Source organism: Cervus elaphus, chromosome 8 (genome assembly GCF_910594005.1).
Source record: "Cervus elaphus chromosome 8, mCerEla1.1, whole genome shotgun sequence".
In the NCBI taxonomy this organism is placed as follows: Eukaryota; Metazoa; Chordata; class Mammalia; order Artiodactyla; family Cervidae; genus Cervus; species Cervus elaphus.
In genome coordinates, this window is record NC_057822.1 from 33,412,597 (window position 1) to 33,435,329 (window position 22,733).

The 22,733-nt window shown below is 35.2% G+C and overlaps 1 protein-coding gene across 12 annotated transcripts in view; it reads left to right on the forward strand.

Annotated features, from left to right (window-relative positions):
* IKZF2 (IKAROS family zinc finger 2) overlaps positions 1-22,733 on the forward strand; it is a 174,415-nt gene that overhangs the window by 92,165 nt on the left and 59,517 nt on the right. For 11 of the 12 annotated variants that reach the window (XM_043910148.1, XM_043910149.1, XM_043910147.1 and 8 more), the window contains one exon: positions 16,528-16,794. In XM_043910148.1, coding sequence (XP_043766083.1) covers positions 16,528-16,794 — 267 coding nt within the window. The remainder of the gene's footprint in view (positions 1-16,527; positions 16,795-22,733) is intronic. The other variant, XM_043910152.1, reaches the window with a different exon arrangement.

The following is a 22,733-nucleotide window of genomic DNA, read 5'->3' on the forward strand; positions in this document are numbered from 1 at the left end:
ATTATTATTACTGATTATACAAATCATTTTTTACATAAAATTTCAAGGATATCTGTTTGTATCCTATAAATTACGTATACCATAGACAGAAGGGACCTCAAGAATCATGGCCTCAGGCAGGTAGGCTTTTAATTATTTTATCTGCACAAGTAAGTAGCATTATCTAGGTCTCACAGATGAGGAAGCTAAGTCTCTTAGAAGGTAACACATCGATTACAGGTGACAGAGATGCAAGATCAGCACAAAATCATAAGTTAAGAGGTGAAGAAATAAAACTCATTTATATAAGTTTTAGTCGTATGATTGGAAAGTATCAAGTATTTTAAAGGAAGTATTTTTTAAATGAATAAGGGGCTCTTTTGCATCTAATAGCTGTAGTAGCTTACGTTTACAAGCTAAAACAAGCTATTTGTATGCCCTTTAACAATATCAGACACATCTGTTTAATTTGCTTTCTACGATACATAGAACAAACTATGTCATCATTTTAAGTATGTTTCATACACTTTAGCTATGAACTTTAGAAAGCTGGTTAAAGGATGTTCCAGAAATGGAAACAGACAACACATTCAGTAATCAGAACTTTGTTTCACAGATCAATGACATGCTTAAAGTAACTACTTGCAATTCAGAAGAAGCTATTTTTTTGAAGTAGTGATCTTATGAAAATATTGTTTGATTACTTATGCTCTGCGTTTTGCAGTGAGATTTTATAGTAGTAGCACATGCTGGGGGGAGGGCTTACAAGTCATTGTATTTCACATCATAGTATTTTGCTGTGCATAGGTGCCCATATATAAAAGCAAAAAGGATATATGTATGTATAAATGTCACAAAGGCCATGAAAGCATGGACCATGTCTGTCCTTGGACAGCATAGGATATAGGTCCTTGGATAGGACCATATCTGTCCTATTTATTGGCTGCATTGTGGTACCTACCACGGAGCAGATGCTCAGTAATTTTGAATGGATGAATGAAGCAATTCTAAGGAGTTTTCACAGTCTTTCATACTGTGGTTATTGAAACACAGTCTGCTAATAAGTTGATAGCACTTGTCTTTTACATTTCTGCCTGTAACCATTAATCCCCATTAATCTCCATCATTCTATTTTAAACTCTTTAATTTTAAATATTTTCTATTCGTGTTACCCATTGACTATATACACTCTAGAAAAAAATAGTGTCATTCAAAACCAACATGTATTCATACATCTTTCCTGTCTCTATGCTTGTCCCCCATTTTAAGTGCCACCTACCTTCTCTCTTTATTATATGGCATACCCAACCTGTAAGTACTGTCTTAAATGCCACTTACTTCATGAAGCCTTCTCTATCATCCCTGTGCTTCCCTGTAGTAAACAAACTCCTGTAGTTACATTTGTTTCCTGTCCTATATTTTATAATATGCTTTCATATGGTAACTCTATTGATAAGAAGTGAAATAGCTCTAAGGTTGTTGTATATACAGTTGTATTTAATGCTCAGAAAACCCCTTGGAGGCAGGTAATATCATTATCTTGACTTTATAATGAGAAAAATGAGACTGAGAGGTTTCTTGAGGTTTCTTAAGGTCATGTCACTAATAAATGAAAGAGCCTGACCTTAAACTCTAGAATACTGAATCTCTTAGCCATAGGCTCTCTGCCTGCACTAAAGTGATTCTGCTTCCCAAGCTTTATGATTTTTATATAGAGGTTATTATCTCCAGTTTACATAGTAGGAAACAGGGACAGTGTTAAATGACTTCCTCACCAAAATATTTATTTGGCTGCGCTGGGTCTTAGTTCCAGCACACAAGATCTTTTAGTTACAGCAGGCAAACTCTTTAGTTTCAGTGTGTGGGATCTAGTTCCCTGACCAGGTATCGAACCCAGACCCCCTGCATTGGGAACACAGAGTCTTAGCCTCTGGACCGCCAAAGAAGTTGCTAAATGACTTCTTAATGTTCACATATGTACTTAAATAAAGTATTTATATAAAGCTATTCTAGTAAGTACTTAAATAAAGGTATTCTAATCCAGAGTACTTAAATAAAGGTATTCTAATCCAGAATTTCTATTATTCACCTAATACCTCCTATGCTGCTTTGTAATTATCTTTTTAACAGATTCACTCTGTAAGACTGACTAAAGTGTCTATTCATTAGGGGTAGGAAACAGGGATGAACATTACAAAAAAAAAAAATTACCGCTGCTACACTGTAGAAAATAAAATTTGCTGGGTGATTGTTCAGATTCATTTTTCTTAATCACAACTGTAAGTTTTCTTTTTTGCTACCGCTTGATACATTTTCTTGATTTACCATTTTTAACCAAACAGTCCTCTGCACCTCAGGGCCAAATATTGACTCTCCTTATTTCACACAAATAGTGAAGTGTTTATGAAAGAACATCAGGGAAAGAACTTCTGTAGACTTGATGTTCGTTGAGGGTTTTGGCACCCAGGGATACTTGAAGCCAGGTAGGAAAGCTGTTGGCCTCCTCTGGCACTTCTGTTCAGAGACTCAGGAAAGCTGATGAAGTGCATCTCCTGGCGTTGGTTCTTTCTCTTGTCATTCTTGCCCCGTGATGGGAACCCTGCTCCACTTCTTATCTCTTTCTCGTTAGCATGCCGGCGGCGCTGCCTTCTGACCTGTTTTAAGCGTCCTCAGCGACCTTTGGCCATCTCATGCATGGATCCTTCGAGAATATGCCCACTCAGCTGGGTTTTATAGTAATGATTTTACTTCTTACAGAAGTTTGGTTAGAAAATTTGTACTCCCCTTATTAAAAGAGAGAATTTCAGAATGTAATTTGCTTCACAAACCTCCCACAGTTATGTTAAGCAGATGGTTGCCAAACACCAGTTCAAAGTAGATTGCTCTTATATGAAATAAAATCCATGCTCAGAAAATCTGGCAGTGGAAGCTGGTCTTCTTCCAGAACAGTCTCTCAGACAAATTTCTCTTTACTCAAAGCTGGCAAACTACTACACCTGTGTTCTACATGCAGTAGAGAAAATGGCAGATGGCACACATCGATCCAAAGCTACTCTTCCTTAACATCCTGGCATCCCTGTTTTCCTTTACTGGTAACTGGTAACGGCTTTTGCTTTTGATGACACAGGGGAAATAGCAAGAATTTGGTCTTTAGTTCTCAGTTCTAGTTTCAGATCTGGCTCTGAATAGATGTGTGACTTGGACATGTTACTTCACCAATTTTGAGCTTTAGTTTTCTCACCTGTAAAATGAAGGTAGTATTATATACTTCACAGAGTAGCTGTTATGATTATATCAGTGATGTATATAATGCACTTAAAGTCTTTTCTTTTATGCAGTGGCCCTTTAATTAATTGTATGTTGCTGATTTGTGTTTAATACCTAGCTCTATTAAAGTTATTATGTGCGGTCTCTGTAACTTAAAAAAAAGAAGCATGATAGGTAAATCAGGTGTGACAAGAGTTCAATGAACATTTATTGAGCACCTAGTGTATGTAAGGGGAAGATAGTTTTACAATTGTGAATAAAGCATTTCTTTTAAAAAATCTTATACCATAGGGAATGTAGTGAGTGAAAGTCACTCAGTCATGTCTGACTCTTTTTACCCCTTGGACTATACAGCCCATTGATTTCTCTAGGCCAGAATACTGGAGTCGGTAGCCCTTCCCTTCTGTAGGGAATCTTCCCAACCCAGGGATCGAACCCAGGTCTCCAGCATTGCAGGAAGATTCTTTACCAGCCGAGGCATCAGGGAATGCAGAGTTAAAGGGAAATACATGAATGAAATCACTGTAATGTATCTTTTTGCACAGGGAATACTTCATGAAAAAAGGTAGAACATAAGTGAGCTTTGAGGGGCTTCCCAGGTGGTGCTCGTGGTAAAGAACCTGCCTGCCAATGCAAGAGACATGAGACCTGGGTTTGATCCCTGGGTCAGGAAGACCCCGTGGAGGAGAGGGCACAGCAACCCACTCCAGTATTCTTGCCTGGAGAAAATCCCATGCACAGAGGATCCTGGTGGGCTACAGTCCATAGGGTCACACAGAGTCAGACATGACTGAAGTGACTTACATGCAATGAGCTTTGATGATATGCTGACATTGATAGAAGTAGGAGAAAGACTCTAGAAAAAATAAGGATCAGTTAAAAAAAAATAGGGATGTATGGGATAAGTTCCAGGAAGAATGACTGGAAAAAGTATGAATAACTAAGGGAGTAATAGGACATAGGACCAAGAGCAATGATGGAACTGTCCTGTGGAGGTCCTTAAAGTCCACACTGATACCTTTGTCTTTAATTTGTAGGCAGCAAACAGTCCAGTCACAGAAAACATTTAAAAGAGTAACATGAGCTCAGCTTTAGGAAGAGAACTGGGGGGTGTGGAGTGTGGCAAAAACCTGAAGAGAGACCCAGCTAGAAAGCTGTTGAAATTGTTCCAGGTGAGAGGATATGGGCAGTCTTAAAAGGAGTTCTGTGTTGCCCATTAAAATGCAACAAAAAGAAGTTGTATATGCAAGACATGGCAGATACTGAATCTCTGGGACTTGATAAATGCAGTCATTTATTTAAAGGATGGCTAAAAGGATAGACTCTTGTTTGCCTGTGGCATTTCTGTTTAAACTAGGCTTATTTTCTCCACGTTGTACGTTTCCCATGAACTAGTTGTCTGCCGGAAAATAGAAACTTCATCCTTGTGCTGCGGTGGTGCACTGTTTGCTGGTCAGTTAAGGTGTGTGGTCTGTTGATGGGCCTGTTGTAGAAGGTCATGTCTGTTGTGGGAGAGCATCAGGGGTCATAGGTCTTGGCTCCTTAGTTTTACTTGGTTTTCCTTTTTCAAGGAGGTAGAGTACTTTTTTGGTATTTCTTTTGTTGTGATGATCTCTTTAAATGTAAATGAAATACTGCATGAGCTACTCATAGATACAATTTATCTTTGTAACAAAAATTGACACAAGACTGTCAAAATGTGACCACAAAGGAAGTCCTAAAATGCCATCCTCTATAACTGTTGGTTTAGAGATTAAAGTTGATAATAGTGACTTATTCCTCAAATGGCTGTCTTTACCTAGCACCCGTAAGTCATGACAGGGAATATAGAAAAGGTAGGGATCAGGAAAAGGATTGAATATTGGCAGATTCTTCAGGAACTTGTTACATTACATGAACCTATCCCTGTCTTGAGACCAAAGTAAATCTACAAATGAAAAAGTACTTCATTTGAGTAGGCACAAGCCTCCTAGACTTGAAAGTATTCATCTACAACTCAGTTTATGGAAATGTATTTTTATTTTATCTGACCGATGTGGGCTTGAATTCCTGGTATCCTTTTCAACTGATGTCCATAGTTTTATAGCATCTGAAAGATCTATTTGCTTAGGACTGATATTTTTTCTAAATGTAATACTACTGTTAGTTACTTGCTTAATTGGACAGGCAGTATCGTGTCATAGGAAGGTGGCGAAGACAAAAGGCAGAAAATCTTGCACTGATATCATTTACTACTTTAGCATCCTTGGGAATGTTACTTAGCAACCAACCTCCATTTATCTGTGTCTGTCCTACCTGTAATCCACTATGGTTGAGTATCCAATGAGACAATGTGAATTGTTTTAAATCAATAAGAATTATAAATTATTTTTCTATTATTATAATTATTAAAAGGGTTCTAAATCCTCAGTATAGAGACTGTTTTATCTAGGCTTCTGTTTTCAGGAACATCAAGTGTTATTTTTCCCATGTTTCAGGTGATGCAGGAGGTTGAGTCAAAATAAACAAGTTTCCCGAGGTCCCAGAACTAGTTAAGTGGCAGAAAGGGAAGTTAAGACCCTGGTTTCCTTCAATCAAGTGCAGAGTAATTTTCTTCTACAGTGCTTTTAGAATAGTAATCGTATTTCAGAACCAGGACTATCTTGATCAAGTTACTCTAGTAGGTTTAAGAAATATATAATCTGACTATATTGGGGAAAGGAGAGAGAACAAGAGCAGGGACTTAAAGAAAATGAGGTAATGTGATGGGCAGACTTATGCTACCCCCAAATGCCTCAGCTGCAGTTGAATGACACCAGTCTGGACTTGTCCAGCCATTTCTAAAATGAATACTTTAAGGATGCTATGACAGAGCTGTTTTGTAAGATGTATGTATTCATTTATTCCCAGTTAAAAGGAACAGAGTTTTTATATTGTGTGAAAATTTGTTGAGGGAATTTTTTGAAAAATGATTTCACATATCTTAATTTTTTTTTTCACATACCTTAATTTTTGTTGTGAGGATTTTACTTTAACTGTGTAGATGGCTGGAAAGTTCATTAGCAAATAATTGTGCTTTACATCAGAGTTGGGAAAGCAGTTTTTTTTTTTTTAACACATTATTTAAACAGCTGCTGGGCTGTTAACATGAATTTAATCATGTTTGGTGTTTCTTTTTTGAAAGTTTAAATGAGAGTTGTATGAGCTCAGAGGCGACTTCAACAGATTATTAGATAGACATATTGATTCAATTAGTGTGTATAACACCATTTCAAGTATCTGGCATAGCCCTGGAGAAATTGATGCTTGTAAGTAATAACACAATGTAAGTGTCCTCTTAAATGTTCACACAACAGAAACCAGGCATATGAAAGTCTCCTTACACATCACACCTGAAAGATTTTTTCCCCAAACTTGATAAGAATGGCATTTTAGCTATCTTTTATTATTAGCACTGTGAAAGAAATATTTCTTTAGCTCCCATAGTGTTGACTACTTACTTCCTTAAAAATTGAGTTGAAAAGTATAATTTGGAAATTAAACAGAAATAAATCACTAAGTGAATAGTAATTAAGATAGAAGGTCTATTTTATACTCCATAAGATAAATATTGTATCTTTTCAAGTACAGCAAATAAATCATAATACCTTTGCATTATTTTCCTGGCTAGGAAATTTCTGTTCATGGATGAATAGAATCAACTCATACTAATAATGAAGTTTTAAGTTGTATAAGGTTTAATTTGGATTTTAAAAATATTTTAATAATGGTATTTTAGGTTCTGGTTTCTATGATTTGTCAAAAACTTGACATTTAACAAATGATAGGATTATCTGTGAAAAGCTCATTCTAAAGATGAGGATATAATTTATTCCAATTTTATAATTCAAAATTAACTGAATCTATTTCTCTATGTGTGTAAAAAAATGATCTTCCCCCCAGATGTTAAAAGCTGAGAATTTTATTTGAAGCCATCAAGTGCCAGACATTGCAAAATCATATACTCTCTTACCATCTTACATAAGTGGGTAATTTGGTTGAGTTAATAAAAAATAGGAATTTCTAAGGAAAAATTTCTAAGGAAAAGTCTCTTCACATTTATGTGCTATTTAGGTCAATACATTCAGTATGTAACAAAATTACATGTTAATAAAATATTTCCTGTACTCATAAACTCTTTCTTGAGCTGGGTACATACTATCCTGCTAATACAGGTTTCTTATTTAAGTGAAAAATGTTCTTCAGCTTTTAGTCTTAAACCTTCATAATCAATTTTAGCAAAGTATTGATGGCGAACAAACTTTTTGGGCAACACAATATTAGGCACATAATAATTATTTGCATAAAAATTCAATGAATTTTAAACAGATTTCATTTTGGTCCTTGTGTCTTATTGGTTGAAGTGGATGAGCTCTACTGTGTGACATCTATTAATGTATGTAACATCATTGTGCATTTCATTTTTAAGTGGTATACATTTGGATTTTGAATTGTCTTTAAAGTATGATAATAGTGGTAGTGAAAACTTCATTATGAAATAGACTGAATTATAATAATGTGTTTTAACAGCTTCACAAAACAGCATGATTTTTCCCCATTTGGTTTTCTGCCTTTTTTTTTTTTTTAAAAAAAGCAATGATCTGTATATGTTTAGCTGTGTAAATACCCGTATTAGGTTATGATTTTATTTAATACTATGCTACTGAATTTAAGACAAGTCCAGTGTAACTTTATCCACTCAGTAGTATGTATCTTGAAACTGATAATTATGAAGGCTTAGTGTAGACAGTCCAGTATGGTTACTGAAGAAGCTTTTGTTGTTGAAATTTGTCTGACCTGGGAATCATTTATAAGAACTCTTATGTGAATATCTTTACCTCTGGCATTGGGGTGATCACATGTAAATGGAGGTGATTAAAACATACATTTTTATAGAATCTATAAGCTATATCCTAAAGTTCAAGAATAGTAGTTGGAAAGCATAAAGAAGGGAATAAATCTTTAATCTGTAAACATGTTTGTGTTATGAAGCAATTTTTTTTCATAACTATATATGTGGAATATTTTATCCTGAAATATATTCAAAGCTTTATCTATATAAAATTGATTATAAGTCTTTTCAGTCAACAGTTATTATCCTTTAATTGTGTTTACAAACCTCCAAGTGTACGAAAAGAATCAGTGTAACAAATAATCAGTGCAACTTTTTTTTGATACTTTAAAATTCAACTCTTCTTTATTTAAAACTGTGAACTGTATCATCTCCTTCAAGTTAAACGGCAAAAAATACCTATAATAAACATTTTATTTTTTCATTGAAAATATTCATCTATAGTTATTTGTGGCTACAATATTGAAAAACAAAGAACAAATTGATCAATTAAAATCTTATTTCACATCGTTTTTTCATTGCTAATTATTCTGACAAAATATTGTTTTCATTAAACTGTTAAACTTTTAATGCTTCTCAATATAAAAAATGTGTAATTTCACATGGATATGCTTGAATTTTACATTCTTCATTTTCTATCAAGAAAATAAGTAATTCTTGTTGTTGATATATAGTAATAAGATTTCATTTATACTAACATTTTCTTATCTTAGAAGAAATTAGCCATGTATTAGAATGCCTTTCTTTTAACCAAATTATAAAAGGAATACTATATAATAAAGAGTTAAAGTTTAATTTCAAAAATTTGATAGTGCCAGTACTTTGATTTTTATTCAGATATTAATTTATAGTGACTTCATATAACTACAATCATTATATAATTTATAATTTAGAGTATACATTTACCAAACACAAATTTAATCATTAATAGTTAAAATATTAGATGCTCTAGATTAATTAGAAAAATCCTAAGTAGTAAAAATAAATAATAGGAGAATATCTTGTAGGTTCTTTGAGTAGGAAAAATATTTTATTTAACAGTTAAGATTCTGATCATTTTAAGTAATCGCCTTTATCTTAGAATTTCAACTTAATTTTGGTAAGATGAGCTAAAAATTAATTAGAATGGAATTTTATTTGTACAATAGGCCACCATATTTAGCTTCCATGGTGGCTCAGACAGTAAAAAAATCTGCCTGATATGCAGGAGACCTGGGTTCAATCCCTAGGAAGGGAGAATCTCTGGAGAAGGGAATGGCAACCCACTCCAGTGTTCTTGCTTGAAGAATCCCCATGGACAGAGGAGCCTGGTGGGCTACAGTCCATGGGGTCTCAAAGAGTAGGACATGACTGAGTGAATAAGCACATTCACCATATTTATGCAAAAATCTATGCCATGTATATATTAAAATGTGTTGCATTTTATTGATTTACTATATCAATGAATATGAATTATTATTTACTATAGCAATAGTATATATATTCATATAAGCCAAACATGTAATTCCTCAGAGTATAATATTGTTAGAGAAAAGATTACTATAGTTTTGTTGTTCAGTCACTAAGTTATGTCCAAATCTTTGCGACCCCATGGACTGCAGCATGCTAGACTTCCCTGTCCGACACTATCTCCCAAAATATGCTCAAACTCATGTCCATTGAATCAGTGATAACATCCATCTCATAGTCTGTTGTCTACTTCTCCTCCTGCCTTCAATCTTTCCCAGCATCAGGGCCTTTTCCAGTCAGTCAGCTCTTCGCATCAGGTAGCCCAAGTACTGGAACTTCAGCTTCAGCATCATTCCCTCCAGTGAATATTCAGGGTTGATTTCCTTTAGAATTGACCAGTTTGATCTCCTTTCTGTACAAGGGACTCTCATTGAGTCTTCTCCAGCACCACAGTTTGAAAGCATCAATTCTTCGGCACTCAGCCTTCTTAATGGTCCAGCTCTCACATCCTTACTAGACTCCTGGAAAAACCTTAGCTTTGACTATATGGACCTTTGTCGGCAAAGTGATGTCTCTGCTTTTTAATATGCTGTCTAGGTTTGTCATAGCTCTTCTTCCAAGGAGCAAGTGTCTTTTAATTTCATGGCTGCAGTTACCATCTCCAGTGATTTTGGTGCCCCCCAAAATAAAGTCTCTCACTGTCTCCATTGTTTCCCCATCTATTTGCCATGAAGTGATAGGACTGGATTCCATGATCTTTGTTTTTTGAATGTTGAGTTTTAAGCCAGCTCTTTCACTCTCTGTCACTTTCATCAAGAGTCTCTTTAGTTACTCTTTGCTTTCTGCCATAAGGGTGGTGTCATCTGCATATCTGAAGTTATTGGTATTTTTCCCAGCAATCTTGATTCCAGCTTGTGCTTCATCCAGCCTGGCATTTTGCATGGTGAACTCTGCATATAAGTTAAATAAGCAGGGTAGCAGTATACAGCCTTGGTATTCTCTTTTCCCAATTTTGAATCAGTCTATTGTTCCTTGTCTGGTTCTAAGTGTTGCTTTTTGACCTGCATACAGGTTTCCCAGGAGGTAGGTAAGATAGTCTGGTATTCCCATCTCTTAAAGAATTTTCCACAGTTTGTTGTGATCCACACAGTCAAAGGCTTTAGCATAGTCAATAAAGCAGAAGTAGATGTTTTTCTGGAATTCCCTTGCTTTTTCTGTGGTCCAGTGGATGTTGGCAATTTGATCTCTGGTTCCTCTGCCTTTTGTAAATCCAGTTTGTACATCTGGAAATTCTCAGTTCACATACTGTTGAGGCCTAGCTTGAAGGATTTTGAGCATCACCTTGCCAGCATGTGATATGAGTGCAGTTGTGTGGTAGTTGGAACATTCTTTGGCATGGTCCTTCTTTGGGGTTGGAATGAAAACTATCCTTTCCTATTTCTTTGGCCACTGCTGTGTTTTCCAAGTTTTCTGGCATATTTAGAATAGCACTTTAAGAGCATCATCTTTTATGATTTGAAATAGCTCAGCTGGAGTTCTATAACCTCCACTAGCTTTGTTCCTAGTAATGCTTCCTAAGGCCTGTTTGACTTCGCACTTCAGGATGTCTGGCTCTAGGTGAGTGATCACACCATCGTGGTTATCCAGGTCATTAAGACCTTTTTTGGATAGCTCTTCTCTGTATTCTAGCCACCTCTTCTTAATATCTTCTAATTCTGTTAGTTCCATACCATTTCTGTCCTTTATTGTGCCTATCTTTGCATGAAATGTTCCCTTGGTATTGCTAATCTTCCTGAAGAGATCTCTGTTCTTTCCCATTCTATTATTTTCCTCTATTTCTTTGCATTGTTCACTTTAGAAAGCTTTCTTATCTTAGTTTCTTACTACAGTTTACCACTTCTTTTATATTTAGTTCTAGTAAATCTATGCTTTTGGATATTCATCTCAAGTATGTTCGTCTGTAGATAGAAAAGAAAGTTTTAACCATAATGGTAATATCTCATAAATTGGACTTTTTAAACTATTTTAAATTTTATTTATTTTTTACTTCTGGGTTTGTTGCTGCATGGGCTTTTCTCTGGTTGCCGCCAACAGAGGCTACCCTTTAGATGCAATGCACGGGCTTCTCATTGTGATGACATCTCTTGTTTCAGAGCATGAGCTCTAGGGCTTACAGGCTGCAGTAGTTGTGGCCTGTGGGTGCTCAGTATTTGAGGCTCCTGGGCTCTTAAGCACGGGCTCAATAATTGGGCACTTGGGCTTATCTGCTCTGTTGCATGTGTGATCTTCCTGGCCCAGAGATCAAACCCGTGTCTCCTGCATTGGCAGGTGGATTCTTTTACCACTGAGCCAGCAGGGAAGCCCTGATAAATTGTTAAGTGACATTTTTACTAATGTTTACTGTTGTTATACTGTCCATATTCTAATAGTCTCACTAGGGAAAAGATAATTTAGTAGACCATCAAGTCATAATTTTGTAGTATTTTGAAATTGAAGAGGTCTGTATATTCAGACTTAACTTCTTTTAGATATACATTTCTTCAGTTCCCGAAATGAAATGTGGGTGGACTTTATACTCATTAAAGGCAGCTTATCAGATGTTGACTAGTTCAAGAATGTAAGTGATAGCATTGCCGTGAAATTTGTGATCTTTAGTACATGACTTTAATGTGCGGGAAAATTTGCTCACAGGCTGGTATATGAAATCATGCTACATTAAGTCATATTTTTCATTTGTTTTCTTTCTTTCTTAATTTTTCCTTTATGTGACAGTTACAAATGAAACATGGGACTATGTAGGGTAACCGGTAGTATTTTTACACTGATTAGAAAAGTTCTCCTTCTCAGAAAAAAATGGAAGAATTTCTCGGAATATGGAAAAACTTTTGAAGCGAGATACAGAATCCAGAAGTCATAATTGTTATGGCTTAAATATGTTATGTTTAACAAAAATGTTAAAATTCAAAATGTAAAAAATTTAACATACATGCCAAAAAAATACCCTGGAGTAAAAAGATATACCAAAGTTTTTGCAAAACATATCATACACAGGGCTAAGTTCCTTAGTATATAAAGCATTTAAATTCAGTGAGAAAGGCTGACAACCTAGTGGAAAAATGAGCAAAGAATTTTGATAGGCATTTCTAAAAAAAAAAAAAGAGAGAACACATTTAAACATGAAAAAGATACCCAACTTCATTCACAATAAAAAATGCAGATTAAAAGTCCAAAGTAAAATAATTTTTACCAGATTAACAGTTTTATATGGTATATTATAGAATAATGTCTATAATAGCAATAAAGAAATAAGCTTAATAGCCTGGGTGAATATATTATGTTTGTAAAATAGATTTTATGCAGGTATTAGAAAAGAACAGTGTAGATCTCTATGTTTGTGCCTATGTGCTCAGTTGCTCAGTTGTATCTGACACTTTTGTGACCCATGGGCTATAGCCCACGAGGCTCCTCTGTCCGTGGGTTTTCCCAGGCAAGAGTGGTGGAGTGGGTTGCCATTTCCTTCTCCAGGGAATCTTCCCACCTCGAGGATGGAACCGACATCTTGTGCAGCTCCTGCAAAGGATTCTTTATATCACTGAGCCGCCTGGGCAGCCTGGATTTCTTTGTACTAATGTGGAAAATATTGAACAGATATTATTAACTGAAGAAAGGAAAGTTAAAGTCAGCTCAATTTGTGTAAAAACAGCGACCTGTGTATACACATGGGTATACGTACATGTACACACACAGTTCTAAATAGAAGACAAAGATGATGGTTGATTTTGAGACCATAACTGAGGAATGGGTGAACTTTAGGTAGAAAAGGACATAATTTTCATTTTTAATCCTTTCAGCTCAGTTCAGTTCAATTCAGTCACTCAGTCCTGTCTGACTCTTTGCGACCCCATCGACTGCAGCACGCCAGGCTTCCCTGTCCATCACCAACTCCCGGAGTTTACTCAGACTCATGTCCTTTGAGTCGGTGATGCCATCCAACCATCTCATCCTCTGTCATCCCCTTCTCCTCCCTCCCTCAATCCTTCCCAGCATCAGGGTCTTTTCAAATCAGTCAGTTCTTCACATCAGGTTGCCGAAGTATTGGAGTTTCAGCTTCAGCATCAGTCCTTCCAGTGAACACCCAGGACTGATCTCCTTTAGCATGGACTGGTTGGATCTCCTTGCAGTCCAAGGGACTCTCAGGAGTCTTCTCCAATACCACAGTTCAAAAAGCATCAATTCTTTGGTGCTCAGCTTTCTTTATAGTCCAGCTCTCACATCCATACGTGACTACTGGAAAAACCATAGCTTTGACTAGACGGACCTTTGTTGGCAAAGTAATGTCTCAGCTTTTTAATATCTTGTCTAAATTGATCATAACTTTTCTTCCAAAGAGCAAGCGTCTTTTAATTTCATGGCTGCAGTGACCATCTGCAGTGATTTTGGAGCCCCCCAAAATAAAGTCTCTCACTGTCTCCATTGTTTCCCATCTATTTTCCATGAAGTGATAGGACCAGATGCCATGATCTTCATTTTTTGAATGTTGAGTTTTAAGCCAAATTTTTCACTCTCCTTTTTCACTTTCATCAAGAGGCTCTTTAGTTCTTCTTCGCTTTCTGCCATAAGGGTGGTGTTATCTGCATATCTGAGGTTATTGATATTTCTCCCGGCAATCTTGATTCCAGCTTGTGCTTGATCCAGCCCAGTGTTTCTCATGATGTTCTGCATATAAGTTAAATAAGCAGGGTGACAGTATACAGCCTTGATGTACTCCTTTTCCTATTTGGAACCAGTGTGTTGTTTCATGTCCAGTTCTTACTGTTGCTTCCTGACCTGCATACAGATTTCTCAGGAGACAGGTCAGGTGGTCTAGTATTCCCATCTCTAAGAATTTTCCACAGTTTGTTGTGATCCATACAGTTAAAGGCTTTGGCATAGTCAATAAAGCAGAAATAGATGTTTTTCTGGAACTCTTTTGCTTTTTTGATGATCCAGTGGATGTTGACAAGTTGATCTCTGGTTCCTCTGCCTTTTCCATATCTAGTCCTTTATGATGATCAATTTTTTGTTACTCTGTTAATGGATTCTTTAAATATATAAGAAAATGCCTTTAAAGAAAGAAAATTCTTAATCAGTTAATTAAAATGCTTCAGGGAATACTACCTGAAATTCCTCTCGTATGCCACAAATATCTTAGCATATTGGAAATATTAAGATGGAAAAATATTTTCCATACTCTCCTCAAAACCCAGGAAAGCAGTGCTAATTTGTAGATATGGTAAAACCCAAGATATACATATTCTATTAGAGATGATGCAAGAAGGCTGTATATCTCTTTGTAGTTCTTAGGTCAGTTTATGTACTGTTAAGTTAATTGATCTTTACAAAAGCTTTATGGAATAAAAAGAACACTTTTGTCCAGAGAAAGATAATAGTAAGCCCATTTTTTATATTTAGACATTTAATGCTTACATCTGTCCTAGGAAGTGGGTGCCATTATCATCCCGATTTTGTAGAGGACATGGAGAACTTAGTAATGTGCACAACGTGACACTCTTTTTATAATACCAAGTGCCATCGCTAGAAACTTTGCTCTTAATAGCTAAACTATTGTGCTTAAACTTTATTCTGTAATCTGAATTAATCTCCACTTTGTAAATGAAAGACATAAGATTCAGAGGTTAAATAACTGGTTCAAGATTATGCTGCAGTAAATGTCAAAGCCAGTTCTCCTAACTAAATGTAGTGATCCCCATGTTGTACCACACTGCCTGTGGTTCACAGGGGAGTTCCATGGAGGGAGTATGGAGGAGTCATTTTGATAGTATGTGCTACCTATCATAAGAACTAAGAAAGAGGCAGAGAAGGGTGGTTTCTCTAAGAAAACAATTGCAGTAAGAAAAAAATGTACTTCCTTTTTATGAAAATATTTCCTCTATTCAAGTAATACCAAATAATTTGTTTTGCTTAGTAACTTTGATATGGTTTCTTGAGAAATTTTCAAGATCAGTGGGTAAAACCTGGTATTCTCTTAAAGCTTGCTTCTGCTCTGTGAAAGGACTCTGTCAGCAATCCAGCATGAGGGCTGTGCTAACAAAATTCCAACTTTTCTGTGGGATGATCCAAAAACAGCAAACAGAAGGCATTACATTTCTTAACAGTCACAAGTGCGTGCATGCATGCTATGCCATTCCTGTCATTCACTGCTTTTTGGTGTGCATAGATTAAAGTTGGAATACTTTGATTTGCAGACTAATATGTTCTATGGAGAACTTTTTTCACACAGGAAATAAAAAAGCAGAGTCGCTTAAGAGCATGTGAGTTCTGTGCACTCTGCCCTTCATCTATATAGCTCTCAACTGACTGTATGTATTTAGTCTGATTTTTAGAACATTTGCCTTGCCTTGGTGACTTCATGTGTCTTAAGACATTTGCTGGCCTAACATACTGAGTTGTTTCTCTTGCTCATTTCAAAGGCAGGTTTACACAAGTGCTCTAATGGAAAACAGAGACTATGAATTGTGTATGTGTGTGTGTGTGTGTGTAGTTATGTTAAGAAGAGGTGTAGCTCAGTGGGTTAAGTAGTATCTCATCTTGTCCTTTTCATAATCCTATCTCAGTCACCTTAGTGACAAACTCAAAAGTCTAACAATACCAGTTGTTTAAGGACTTGCTTAAAAAGTGTATCCCTGAATTAAAGAAAAACACGTGTGTAAAAATCAAGCATCATTCTGTTTACCTTGAGCTTCCCTAGGTCATCGTCACTTTCATACTGAAGCTTCACTGGAATACCTTGGAGCAAAGCACGTCTAATGTTGCATGAGGGATGGACTTTATTCTGTAGAGAATATGCTGTATCCTCCAGCATTTCCAGCCATGTTAATAGAATGGCAATGTGTGGGAAAGAGAGGTAGGTGACAACACATAACATGCACTCAAAGTGTCTTCCTTTCTTCTTTAAATTACAGCAAATTCAGTAAAGCTAGAAATGCAGAGTGATGAAGAGTGTGACAGGAAACCCCTGAGCCGCGAAGATGAGATCAGGGGCCATGATGAGGGTAGCAGCCTAGAAGAACCCCTAATTGAAAGCAGCGAGGTGGCAGACAACAGGAAAGTCCAGGAGCTTCAAGGCGAGGGAGGAATCCGGCTTCCGAATGGTAAACTGAAATGTGACGTCTGTGGCATGGTTTGCATTGGGCCCAATGTGCTTATGGTACATAAAAGGAGTCACACTGGTAAGCAGCTGAAAGAATAACCTGATGACTGCCTGTGACATCTGATGTTGATATTACCTGACATCTATTCTCTTTCCTTTTTATTCAGGGGTGGCAATGGTGAAACTCCTTTTTCAGAATTCTGCTAGTATTGGATTGCTGAAAAGCAGCAAGTAGCCTGGGTCTTGACTTCCAGCCTTCAGATCTGAATAGCATTTCAAAAAGAAGTTTGGGATTCAGTTTCCACAGTTCTTAATATAGCAATAATATGATGAGGGTTCAAAAGGTATAGGAGAATTTCATTGTGTAACTTGATCTTTTTGTACTCCTATACATATTTTACCATACCCATGGGCAGAGAATAGAATTTGCTAGCTAAACGTTTATCCTATAATGTGGTCCTCATGCATTTATATAACAGTGGATCATTTTCACCTTATCTAATTAACTTCTTGAAATACAATTTTCAATCAGTCTTTGCCTTCCATGGATCTGTGTAGGAGGCAGATACTTATTTTCCCCGGTTCCAGGATGTCACCCTTTTCCTGTAATTTTTAACTATAACTCCTGCAAGGAGATAACATAGAGTAGAATGTTAACAATGGGTGGTAGAAATGTGTAATCATAGAATGAGGTGAGGAAAAGGACCTCAGATTAATATACTTTTAGACATCTGAGTAACGTGAAAAACCAACTCAGTGAGACTCAAGGCCTTATTTAAATCTCTTTAAATCCTTTGGTAAAAGATTTAAGTTCTTTTTGATGTAAACGCAAGAAATGATACTGTGATAAGGTAGGTGGATCGTTGACTCTTAAAAAGTTTCAAATTCATATGAAATTTGATTTAAAGGTAATGATAGCTTTAACTACAATTCAGAGAGGTATTATAGAGCAAAATAGTAATAAGTCATACCCTCAGAATTTAAAAATATGATGCTCTTTTGGAAGAGGGATAAATCATAGTAAAGACATTGATTTAAAACACTTCTAAGTAATCAGTTTAGTAAGTAGATGCTTAAAACACGAGAGAGCCTGGAAACATTGACGTCTTCTTAGTCCAAACTTCTCATTTACTCATGAAGAAAATGAAGCCCAAAACAGTTAAGTGACTTATCCATCATCCCTTATGTAGTTAAGAGCATTTTGAGGCTAGACTCAGTGTTTCCTGATGTCCAAAGTGGTTTTGTTCAAATATTCTGTGCTTCGTATATCAGTACTCTAAGGCTGATAGTTTCATTATCGTGAAAAACTACACATTAGAATCACTGTTACCTTAATTGAAATCATCAACTTCAGGGCCTACACTCTTATCCAATCATACAGTCAGTTACATTTTTACTTTTTGTTTTGAGTTTCCTTTTTAAATAGCATCATATTTTAAAAATATTTTTTAGAATTTATAGTAATATTTGTATTACTAGTAAAGATGATTTTTCTTTTAATTGTTGGAAATGTCTCATGGAGAAAATTAAAAGATCAAGCTAAGTATGATGTTCAGTAAGAAGAAAAGAAAAAGACTCTAAAATATGAGTCTACTTTGTTTCTATGCTCATGAAGTTATTCTAACTGCAGTTCTAAAAGAAGAGATCCATAAAGTTATGATATACCCGTCATCTCAGAGAGATTATATTGAGGGAGATAACACACTTTGGGATGTCTCCGTCTCACACCTAGCAAAGTAGAAACTAAATAAAATTAGTAGAATGACTTTACAGTTGAATTGCAAATAGTATTCATTTTAAGGCTGAAAAATATATTTAAAAAATTTTTGTAACATTTTTAATAAACCTTTTTTGGTCTGAGTTAAGAACATTAAAAAAATGAGTGTACTCTTGAAAATTTAGGTTAACTGATGTTTCAGTGTATCTACAGTGACTTTCAGCAGGATTTTTGGTTTATATGCAGAAATAATTACCCACCTACTGTACTGTCCACTCAATATTTGCCATAAAGTAGAGTTGCTGCTGCTGCTGCTGGTGCTAAGTTGCTTTAGTCGTGTCCGACTCTGTGCGACCCCATGGACCATAGCCTACCAGACTCCTCTGTCTGTGGGATTTTCCAGGCAAGAATACTGGAGTGGGTTGCCATTTCCTTCTCCAGGAGATCTGCCTGACCCAGGGATTGAACCCGGGTCTCCTTTATTGTAGGCAGACGCTTTACCATCCGAGCCACCAGGAAACTATTTCTAAATAGTTACATAGATTTCCATGAGTCCTGGGAATATAGGATTCACTCAGCTGGTAAAGACAAGGAAAATAGACTAAACAGACTTTTAAAAAATATTCTTAGGACTCTATGAATTTTTAATATTAATAAATATTTATTAGAGTATTGGGAAATTTTTACACTTTTCTCAGATCTGGGTGGTTTTTTGTTAAAAGTTACTAACAATTCATGGAGGTGCTTGGGCTACCTGCCACACATTGTTAACCATGAAATTGTGATGTGTCTTTAAATGAGCCATTTTTATGTGTATTTCTGATGACCCAGTTTATGTCTTAGTGGGTCATGACATTTTCAATTCCATTTTAGCACTGTGAGAATAGAAAGTCTATTTGTGTTTCTTTAGATTGGCAAAAAATGAAGTTGAAATATAGACATTAAGCAAATGTTTCCTCCTTAATTTGATGAACTATCTTCATTTTACAACTTCCCCCTTTCACCAACTATTTATAGCTTGCTAGTATAAAAGACACTGTCTTCAATCCTTAAATCCCTTTGAGAAACATAGGCTTCTGTGTTTTTAGCTCACAGAATGTCTAATATAAAAGTGATAGTGGAAAAAATACACAATCACCCAGTTTATTCAAATGACATGGAGTATCAGCTCTAATTCACTTCTTTTTCTTCCTCTTTCATGCTCTACTAAAGTGTCAATTCCAGTGCCTTATTAATGGCTTGGTGTTACCTCTTTGGTATTGCTACTTTAGTAGGTAATCAGGTAATATTGTCATCGGATACTCCAGGCACTCTTCACTGGGAATTGAAGTGAGAAGAAAAGAAGTAGGGGTAGTAAATCAATTCATGCATGAACACAAATTGATACAAACCATATAAATATAGAATATTCTTAATTTTGCCTCTCTTTGAGGTAGAGTACTCTCATCTTTGTAACTTAAGTTTTCAACACCATATTTTGTCCATTGCAGCTTTGTGGAACCATTCTCTTACTCCAAGGCCCTCACTACACATAGTTGGGATTTTTCGTATTTGTAGGTGGTGGTTCCAGCCAACACAGGCATACCCTCTGCCTTTGATTCACCAAAGTAAACTGATGCATGTATATTTGCATTTCAATTGAATAAACTCAGATCTAGAAATGTGTTTATGAAAATACATAAAATATTGAAATATAATTTATTCCATTATAAGAATAGTAGATAACTTCATTCAATGAATAAAAATGGCCCTTGACTAGATGAGTAGATTGATTTTAAAAAAAGAAACAGATTTAGGATGGAAATGAACAACGATGTGGCTACATGACTACATCTTAATTGTTCTCCTGAATCCAGAGTTCTTAATCCAGACTTCGGTGCCCACCCATCGGAAGATTATCACAGATACAATAGCCTACCTAATGTTTTTGAATTGAATTTACTCTATAGTGTTAATGATGTGTTTAGTAAGTTTGTAAATTTCTCCTGAAAGTTGTTTTTGTTTACTTGTGAAGAATGTGATTAATATATATATTTTAGACAATATGTAATGTTTAATATATATTTAAACCAACTTGAAAAGGACCAACTGATTCAGTGTATGTATTAAAAGAAAATCAAATTATTAAAAAATAACTGAGATGTATTGTTTCAAGTTACACAGACAATACAGTTAGTCAATTGAACCTTTCAGTTAATTATCAGATAATTTTACACATAAGATGTAAGCCAGGAGAATCATTATTTCTCAAAGCTTCATTTGCTTGAAATCAAAGTGCATTATTGCCATAGTCTCTTTCCTCTTACCAAAAATGGGCTCATGACCATTACCTTCCTCATGCCTCTTTCTTCCCTTCCCATGGCCATGGGAACAGAATTAGCAAACGCCTGCTCACTAAGACTTACTCAGCAACAGGGCAATGTTTCTGGCTATAATTAGACATTTCTCCTACCCCTTTAAGATGATCATATAAATACAGAAATAATTCTTATTAAAAATATTTGAGGATATCTGGAGTATTTTGTAAATGTAACAACTAAATTACCTTGTCATTAGTCTCATAATTAAGTGAATTAACAGTTATTTTTAAAAAGTGATCCTTACTGTTATTTTTCAGATTAGCATTATTTTGAATGATGAATTCAGTAACCTAAATTAGGGATTTTAAAATATTTCAACTCAAAGATTGTAGGAGGCTTAAATAAAATCAAATTTAGTATTCTACCAGGAGTATGTTCCCAAGGCAAATATGATTTCAGGTATTTTTGTTCAAAATATTAATTTGTTTTAAAGTTATTGAGTACTAATTTGTTATTGCCTGGGAAACCTTAGATTTCAAAAGTTAAATCAAATATATTTATTAAAATATGTAATTTGCATTTGCTATTTTTTTACTCTCTAAAAAGTTAATCTCAATAATAGAATCCTCTTTCCTTCTTATTACTAATTCCATGACATGAGTGGGGAGTAGAATATTCTGATTTTAAAAACCTTTAGGCTGTTATTCCATTGAAAAAAGTCAAAGAATTAAGTTTTATATGTGTGTATGTCTGTGTGTATAAAATTTAAAAAACAATTTACCAAAATTAGATTTATGTTTAAACTTTAATTATTTTATAAGATATCATATGAAAGGTTTTAGGTTAAATGTCTCCATTTTAACCTGCATTTAGTGCTAATTTTTCAGTTTTACCAAATGAATCAAAGAAATTAAACTAGATAAAATTTAAGATAACTTTAACATTGTGGATAATTCTTTTTCAACCATCAATATAGGGACTTTTTTTAAACTTACATCATAAGATGTCCAAAGAAAAAACCTAAAATTTTGCTACCCACACACACACAGGTTACTTTTTTTTTTTTTTAATATATCTCATTACATTCCAGAATGAGCAAGAATTACAGAATTTAAGATACATCTGATCTGTCAGTTTTTCTTTAGGCTTTATAATCTATATGATAGAATGCAGTGGGAACTGCTAGAAGGTGACCATAGTTTATTTTATTTATCCCTCCTAGCTTTCTTTAATAAAAAGAATCATTGAGTTTGTATTATTTGAAAGTCCTCCCCCAAATATATTGTAGTTTCATTATTCACGGTTATTATGAATGTTTCAGCTAGGGATAAGAAACTTGACAATTCAGTGTAAAGTTTTTTGAGAACTATTAAAATTATAGTCATTATCTAACCTCAAGTACAGACATGGTCTAGTTCAACCAAAAGGGAATTGTTTTTTAATTTAATTCTTATTCTAGTGTTGAGTTTTAACATATTTGTGTTATTTATATATTTATGATTTTATGTCTATCCTAAGATAGACATATTTAAAGGGAGTAGTTCATGAAGGTTTGGTGATGTTATTAGTTTGGTCCTACCTGCCAGTTTCACACCCTCACCAAACTACCTGTTTTTACCTTTGATGACTCTGTTGACAGTCAGTTGATGGCTATCGGTTGACAGACAACCAATAATTCTGGCTTAAACAATTTTAGAGCAATATCAGTAATAGTAGAAAATGTTCCCATCAAATAAATTATTTTCACAAGAAAAAGAGAATATATGTACGGGAAATATCTGGACGAATAATTTTCTTTGGATTTTCTCTGATTGTATCAGGAAATTTCGCCACAGGTTTTATTGTTAGTGACTGGGTAAATCGATAGACCTAAGCTCTATTTTGAGATTTTTGTGGTAATGAGCTTTGTAACCCAGTTCATTCATTGAATCTCTTTGGCCCCCTGATAAGAAAATGATCAGCTAGAGAGTTAGACTATAGGTCCTTTTCAGCTCAAAGTTT